The sequence below is a fragment of the Cinclus cinclus genome, chromosome 1 (genome assembly GCF_963662255.1).
Source record: "Cinclus cinclus chromosome 1, bCinCin1.1, whole genome shotgun sequence".
In the NCBI taxonomy this organism is placed as follows: domain Eukaryota; kingdom Metazoa; phylum Chordata; class Aves; order Passeriformes; family Cinclidae; genus Cinclus; species Cinclus cinclus.
The window spans coordinates 31,057,489-31,065,977 of record NC_085046.1 but is presented as its reverse complement, the minus strand read 5'-3'; the positions used below and the strand labels follow the sequence as shown (position 1 = coordinate 31,065,977).

General features: G+C 40.4%; 1 protein-coding gene across 1 annotated transcript; it reads left to right on the top strand.

The window, feature by feature from the left end:
- Positions 1 to 1,231: 1,231 nt before the first annotated feature.
- CDCA7L (cell division cycle associated 7 like) lies at positions 1,232 to 8,091 on the top strand. Its single transcript, XM_062508231.1, has 7 exons — positions 1,232 to 1,591; positions 3,278 to 3,352; positions 4,152 to 4,334; positions 5,742 to 5,876; positions 6,669 to 6,818; positions 7,385 to 7,521; positions 7,864 to 8,091. The coding sequence occupies exons 1-7, from the start codon at positions 1,232 to 1,234 to the stop codon at positions 7,892 to 7,894; spliced, it is 1,071 nt and encodes a 356-aa protein (XP_062364215.1). The 3' UTR covers positions 7,895 to 8,091.
- The last annotated feature ends 398 nt before the right edge of the window (positions 8,092 to 8,489 follow it).

Below are 8,489 nucleotides of genomic sequence, written 5' to 3'. Positions count from 1 at the left end.
TGTAATATACATATCATGAAGAGTGTTTTAATGAGATCTTTTTACTTCCTCGTCTATAGGCTGAAATTGAGGGCTGTCTACTCTAGAACACATGTGAATGATGAACAGCACCAAAAAAACAGAGAGTTAAGAAGCTGAAAGGTGGAGGGATAGTAGTCAGGCTGTTCAAAGCTCTGATCATTTGTGTTGGTATCAGTCAGTTCAGTGATGGTGTGACAGCATGAGGAGCAGACCCCATCTCTCATTTGTATTTTCTTCTATTCTAGGCCTGCTTTTTTCATCCAGAAGTAAATGCATAAAACAACATGCTAATTTACATACAAGAAAACTGATAGTTTATTTTTATTGGGTAGCAATGAAGAACGGAAGAGGTGAGGAAGAAAGTTTCCCCCACAAGAAGCAGCTCAGTTAAAGCCCTATCCTCAAAATGAAGGAAAAAAAATCTTGCAAAGTTAAAATAACTCAATACTGAAACTGTGAATGTTGTCTTCTTGTTGTTTGTTTCTTTTGACAGACTTTGCCTGGGAAGTGCTGTCGCAGTATGCTATTTAGTTGGCTCTGTCTTGACCTTCAAAACCTGTTTGTTGTGGCTGTGTGAATACTCTGTATCTGAGTGTGTCTAGCAGCTACTGAGTGTTTGTTTTTTTGCAGGGGCTCCGGTTTCAGTCCAGATACCTCACTGAGGAGCTGCAGAGGATTTTCACTGAGGACACAGACTCTGAAACAGAAGTGTTTGAGGGCTTCACTTCAAACGAGGTGCATGTGAACAAGAAAGAAGTTCTGGTAAAGGCAGTCACACCTACGTGTGAATGTATATGTTGACTTCTGTTTTTTTCTGTCTCTTCTGTGTAAACCTCCTGTTCTTGTAGGAATTTTTGATATACTGTGATGCTCTTTTTTAATGCTGAATTGAAAGGTGTTGTCTTGAAAGAGAAAGAATGCTTTATTTAATGGAGCATCACATATTAGAAATAAGAACTACTTCCACTGCTTGTAGATTGTACTGGACAAGATTGTTCTTCTGGAAACAGCCATGTCTGTATCCCAGACAATACTAATATGTGGAGGTTTTTGATCTTTGAACAGGCAGAACTTGCAAAAAGATGTAAATTAAGGTGAATTTATGGTGGTGCCTTTGGGTGGAAAGACCGCTGTCTAGAACTAGTGATTTAAAAATTACCTCTCTTATGTCAGAGCCAATAATGTAACATGGGATTTTTCCTGCCTCTAGATGGTGAAGACAGACTTGAGTGATGAAGAATGTGATAAGATGCTGGACAATGAGAAAGAGGAGGAAGAAGAGGTGAAGAAGAAGGTTTCCCCCAAGAGAGGAAGCTTTGGCCTTCGTGTTGCTTTACAGTTTCCCACCAGGAAGTCATCTGAGAAAAAAGTGCCTGAACAGGCTTTGTCTGATTTACCTCCAAAGGACAGTGAATCCCTCACACCTGTTTCAAAAGAAATAAGCCTCAAGCGTTCGGACAAAGTAGACGGCTCTGCTTCAGAGTCTGAAGAAGACAGTAAAGAAACACAGGAGGAAAGTTCCAGTGCACTGCTTAAGAGAGCCATAAATATTAAAGAAAATAAAGCCATGGTAAGACTTTAGAGCAGTGTTTTGTTCTCTGACATTTACATCCCATTACTTAGCTTCAGCATACTTGAATTTTAGGGTCCCTGCTGTTGCTGTGCTGGAACTTTGGAAAAATCTTATTGTAGCGTTTTTCCCAGGTAGAATTTTTTTTTTGCCTAGGAAAACCCTAGAAAACACTCAACACTCAGACATTTACCCTTAAAAAAACTTCAAGTACCCAGGTCAAGTTTAAAACCAGAGTAGAACTAAAAATTTTTAATGTGTATGTGAATAAAGTTACAAATGACCAAGTTTTGCAACCTTCAGAACATGTCAGAAAACCAGCCGGTCCTTTCAGGTGGTTTATGGTGTTTGCACAATAATGTTTCTACTTTTTGTTTGTGTGTGACAGATCAGCTGCAGTTACTGATTGGAAAGCCAGCTAAAAACTGCTGAGGATGATAAATGTAATTTTTCAGTTGTGTGCAATGTGATTTTTACAGTAATGTTTTAGTATATAACAGCTGAACATGTGTCTATGTGTGTGTAGGTGTGGAAAAGGGCAACTGATCATTTCCTAATGTTTCTTCCTCTATTATCCAACATGCCACCATCTCTTTAATTATCATGGTGCTATGTAATCCAAACTGATGTTCAGTCTTTAGTAGCTCCTTCAGTTTTACTGTATTCCAGGGAACGTTGCAGCTTCCAAGCAGTCTAGGGGATCAAGCAATCCCTCTTGGTGTAGGCCTGAAGCTCCTCTGTAAAAACTTGCTTCAGCTTTGTACCCGCATTTCTAATCTGTCGTGTGACTCCACTGCTGTTGTGTTGGTCTTGCTTCTCCTTGGTCCTTCTCACCTTCCACTCTTCCTTGCAGTTCAACCACTGTGAAATTCACTGGCATCCTAGGAGCAGTACTGTAATGGCTTTAAATAGCTCTTAATAGATGCCACACTGAAGTATGTACTCAGAAATACTGTATTCAGCTTTTAATCTCTTGATGGCTGTGGCAATCTCAGAGAGCTAGCAGCTTGGCTCATCCCCACTACCACTGGCTTTTCAGAAGTTAACTTCATTCTTCTGGAATTCCAGAACAGGTCAGTGGGTTTTTTTGTACCTATCAGCCACTACGTCTGTGAAAATGTACCTCCAAGACATCTTGTACACGATGCAGGAAATCATCATCCTGCTGAAGTACTTCTGATGCTGTACATGATCAGACCATGCATGCACTGGGGGAACTGCCAGTGGAGCTTAATTACTCTCTTTATAATGAGTGTGTACCCAGTGTCTACACTGCTTAAGGGGGACATTGAGCTCCCTGGCAAAGAGCACAGATGTATCTGCAGTCAGTAGAAGCTTACTGGGAATGTCTTACTGTCTTCTGGCACCCTGTCTTTCTTTTCTCCCTCCTATCTTATGAACTTAATTTCTCATTATTAATCATTACCATAGTGTAATGCACTCCTTTGGTGCTGTTTTCACAAGATACTATATAAATCTGGCTAGTTAGTATTGTTGGCCGAGTTTTTCCTCATGGCAGAGTAAATGAACCCCTTTTATGAGCCCCATTTTATTTAAGTGCTTCCATTAAGGTTCCTTGCACATGTTTAGCTATAATTTGAAGTGCACATGAAGAAAGGATGGTAGGTGGTGTTGCTTTTTTTGCAAGTTGCAGTGGGTTTTCAATGCGACTTCACTTGATTCCAGCTTGCCCAGCTGCTGGCAGAACTGAATTCCATACCGGACCTCTTCCCAGTGAAAACGCCCAGCTCGACTCCTTCAGTAAGTTCCCACTACTAGTTGGTGGTGACAGTAATTTTTGTTAGACTTAGGATTAATGTGTTTCACCAGAAACTTACAGCAAGTTTGTTCTGGTTTCTTTTGGGTTTGGTCACTTCATTTGTGTAGATTTGCTATTGGTCAGGAAGTGCCAGAGATTATGTGAGGAAATGGAATTTTATAAAATAATTTACGAAGAAATAGAAAGACCAAGATGAGATGCTGCTTTATCATTTTTGCTACAGAAGTACAGTTGAGATCTTAGACAAATGTCTTGTATGTGGAAAGAAGGAAGAGTAGTTGCTTTCCTTTGGGTTCAGATCCTGTTAATTTCCTTCTTGTAGGATTTTCTTATAAAATCCATGCTTCCCAGTAGAGCTGTGCTCATGAAGTTGAACCATTCAACACAAACAGAAATGACACAGTAGTTATTTCAATTGACTTTTCTCAGCTTTAAGCAGAGAAGTGTCAGCCCTTCTTTCTCTGTAGAGTAGCATTTTTCCATGTATATTATAAACTGAAAAGATTTGAGGAAACTTGAAGGGCTATGTCTTAGGTAGAGTTCTGTGATGTTAATTGCAATGGAATTTGACATGAAGGTATGATGTTTTAAAAGGAGCAAAAAGGTATAATGTGTACGAGTATATTTGGTGGGGTTTGGCTTAACCAATAAGGAGTTGGAGGACAGTAGATCAATTCATGATAGTACAATTGTGGTACAGACATTTTCAGGTTTTTTCTAGTGTTTAACACTACAAACATAACTGAAAAGACATTTACTGGAGTTTTCTTCTCTTTGTAGAAACAGAAGAAAACCCCAAGGAGGACATTTTCTGAAGGCCAGATAACACGTCGGATGAACCCAACCAGAAATGCTCGTCCACCAGAAAAATTTGCCTTGGAAAAATTTACTATGTCGGCTGTCAAATTCGCAGAACACATCCGTAGCTGCAGACAACAAAACCTCTTGAAGAGACTCAGTGTGGTATTTGCAAAATTTTGATATCCCCAGCAGTCAGGAACTAGGAGACATTTAAATTGTTGGCCAGCACTTGGACCAGATGTCACATCCTACGCAAAGTTAATCTTTGGTTGGGATTAGCTACATAAGTTATCTCCTCCAGACCTTTCTGTCTCATCTTTCACCTGTTAAGTGGGTTCTATTTGTGACCAGTGTTATTCAGGCATAACAAGGCAGTTAACTTATGGTCTGCTAATAACTCTTCACCTGAAAATTACTAGAGCCCATAATGTACAAGGCCTTGGAGTGGCAAGGCAGTAGGGTGGTGGAGGTGGCAAAGCAAATCTTCTCTGTTACCCGAATCAGGAAAAAAAAAAAAAGGCAAAAATACTTCTCTGGAAATAGCAGAGGGAAGATGTGAATTGTATGGCTGAACTGAGAATGAATTAAGGGAATCTGCACCAGCAAACTGCTGATGTACAGGCTAGTAATTGAAAAGTTGCAGGTTTTACTCTTTGCAATTTTTAAAAATCTGGTTTTTACCTCCTCTAGCTTATGATGGTCTTGCTTATATTTTCTATATAGCCCATATGAGGAAGACCTTTTAAGTTTGAATCCTTACGGGCTGGATCCCAGTTCTGCTTGTAGGAACAAGTGCTGGGCATGGTTAAAGCATTATAGAGGGAACTTAGCTATTAGAAGAAGAGTAGTAGCACCAGATGAGAACCTGGGCCTGTAAATGACTGTTTTGGACAGAACAGAACTGATCTAGAGTGAAGGACAAATGAGGTCTTCAGAGACAGGTATGGGGAAGGCTAAGAATTTGATGAGATTTATTCATTAATAGGGGTCAAAGAGAATGATATTTAGAAGGAAAAAAAAAAAAACACTTAATCATGAGTAGAGTACTTTCTTCCAAATAACAGGTTTATAAGAAAGGGCTGGGTATGGCAGGGCTAACCTAAAACTTCAGTAGAGGTTTTTTTTGCAGGACATTAGAGATTGTCTTTAGAGGAAGCAACTAGAGAACATACAAGGAAATTGAAGGAGGAAAGTATGGGAAGGCAGATGATCACAGTTCTTAGTTTTGAGAGGGAAGAAATGGAGTATGAAGAGTTACAGTGGAGTAGGACAGGAAATGCAGAGAAAAGTTAGCAGTAAAATATGTCAGGGATTTGTGCCAGTAGAAGCAGCAATGATGGAAAGGAACTAAACGAGTAAAAGGTGTAGTAGAGAAAAGATTATGGAGGAGAGGGAGAGAAAGAGGCAGGGAGGATTTGGAAGCTGTTCCCTGTTCTTATGGTGGTGCATGAGCCTGTAGTTTGCCAGCTGTGGACTGCATACTCATTGTAAATGAAGGAATTTGTCACCAAGTGTGGTGACAGAGGCTTCATGACATCAGACAAAAGGTATTGAGATGAGTTTGTTTAGCAGGGGGATTGTGGAGTACGCAAAAGAAGGAGATCATCTAAGTATTCGTCTCATCGTCCAGTAGAAGACATAACTGAGGAGGACTTGGACAACATTGCAATCACTGTTAGAGACAAAATCTATGACAAAGTTCTAGTAAGTGGTTGCCATATTATTCTGTGTGTCTGTGTGCTTGAAATGAAAAGTCTCTCACTATTTCAGTGGTGTTTGCTAAAAGGTGTCCTTTCTTGAGGCTCTGGGGTGTTCAGCTCATTATTATGTCACACAAGTACAGTGTTGGAAGCTTTGCCAGACTTCTCTGGGCTTGGCTGTGGTGGTTGATACTGGCTCCACTGGCATTCTGCCCCTAAAGAGTGTTTTGTGCCACAGAGCTATTAAGTTTGCTGTAGCTATTACTTGCCACTGGTAAGAGTTGGCATTCTTTTTGTCTCTAATAAAAATGTTGTGTTGTACCATTAAATAATGGTGATCCCTGCTGTTGTTTGTACACCTGCAAATGACATTTCTGTACAGGTTGTGTAGTGTCCAGTGTTCTTAATAGAACTCTTCCTTCCTTGCTTTCACTGGATTTGGCTATTATTATGATAAAGATCATCTTACCACCTATGTCATGCTTCATGGTGTTGGCAGGGATGAGCCACAAGATCATTTTCTCAATAGTTTTAGGTTTTTCCTAGAGAGAAGAAAGGACCAGAACTGTGATTATGAGGTTCATGTAATTTGAGACCTCCAATGCAACTGAAACTTGGCACTGTCTCTGTAAAATTCCTAGCATTGTTATATGATTTATCATAGTAAAAGAACTTGCTCTTCATTGTTTAAATTGACCTCTGTTTGAGGTTTGTGCTTATTATTATTAGGAAAGCTCATCAGTGGGTATTTAAGAAAGATGTCCTGCATACAAATGTTTCTTCATTCCACCTTTAGGGTAGTACTTGCCACCAGTGCCGACAGAAGACAACTGATACAAAGACAATCTGTCGCAACCAGGGCTGTGGAGGGGTTAGGGGGCAGTTCTGTGGACCATGTCTTCGAAATCGATACGGTGAAGATGTGAAGTCAGCTCTGCTTGATCCAGTAAGTATCATTCTTGAACCTGGAATGAAAGTGTAATGAATAGTACTAGTAGCTCTGATGTGCTGGCCCAGCGTGGCAGTGGCTGCTCTATTAGCACATGTGCTTTTATGTCCAGTCGCTGAGCAGTTTGGAGATGCCTGACTTCATGTACTAGCTGGTTAATTCAGTCCCGGGAATTGTCCTGTACCAGCAGGCAGAGAGAGGCAAAGGAGCTTGTTACAGCGGGAACCCATCTCCTTCTAGGGAGTTGACTACTGTCAGCCTAGCATGGAATGAATGTTAGGCATTACAGATGACTTCAGTCTGTTGGAAAATACTGAGCACATCAGAAAACCTGAGGCTTCAGAGTAAGAAGTATTCAAGCACTGAATAATTCCTCTAATCCTGCAGAATTTTGAAAACGTTAATAAGGTTGGCTGGCTGGCTGATAGAGGCTTGTAAAACCTTGCCCTGAACAATCACATGGCGGGGAAGCCATACTCGTGTGTCTCTGAGCAACAGGAAGGCAAATGTAATATTTTTCATAAGTTGCTTTAACCCCCCCTTCCACATTCATGCCCCTGCAGGCCTGGATCTGTCCTCCCTGTCGCGGGGTGTGCAACTGCAGCTACTGCCGCCGGCGGGACGGGCGCTGTGCCACCGGCATGCTCATCCACCTGGCCAAGTTCTATGGCTACAATAATGTCAAGGAGTACCTGGAAAGGTGAGAGTTCAGCACTCTGGTCATTCCTTTTTAAACTCTTACAGCCCTTTAAGTAACATTTGACTTCTTGTGCCCCGGGGCAAATCCTGTAAAAGAAGTTTCTTGGATTTCAGATTTTTTTCCTTGCCTGAAATCGGCTTCTTTCAAGTGAGGTATATTTGTCTGTGTAAACAACTAATTTGATTTAAAAACTGGGAGACTTCTGCCTATTTTGAAGTCTCTGTTGGTTGGCTGAAGTGCATAGAAGTGCTGTTTTGGAAGTTAATCATCTTCAGCAATGGAAATTTTTGGAGAAGCTGAGTTTCCTAAAAAGCACTAACACTGTTTTCTCATATCTTCTAGTTTACAAAAACAACTGGCGGATGACAGCTGAGAACACTTATCTCAAGCGGTGCCTGCAACTGGTTAATATGTTAACAGTTTTACTTCAGAGGTTTATTACTATGTTTTATATAAAATAGAATTGTAGCATATAGCATATTCATTTCTGTATTGGGAACTTTTTGATTGATATGGTCTTATGCAAAAGGTCGCTCAGGAAAATGTTGTGGTAGAGAAATCTACATGCACAGACCTATATGTTAAGTGAAATGGCACTCTTGAACCTTGAGTGGTTAATTTTTAATAGAGCTGCACAGCCACATGATGGAGAGCTTGGTCAAAATGAGCAATATTTTTATTTATATAATTGTGCAAGTTTGCAGAAAGGGTGTTTAACAACTACCTTCAAAGCATCCCATCTTCAAAGAAACAAAACACCCTTGTCTACCAGCTCAGCCATAAAGATCCATTTTTCCAGCTCTGCTTTCTGAACCTGTTCCACCACCTGTACTTTATAGAACTTGTCCTTGCAAAGAAGGAAAAGGTACTTTCATCTGAATGCCATTATATTTCAGCCAAAGCTGATGCAATCGACCAGTGGAAGAATGGTTTTTGAAAATTTTATTCCAAAGTGCAATTATTCACCA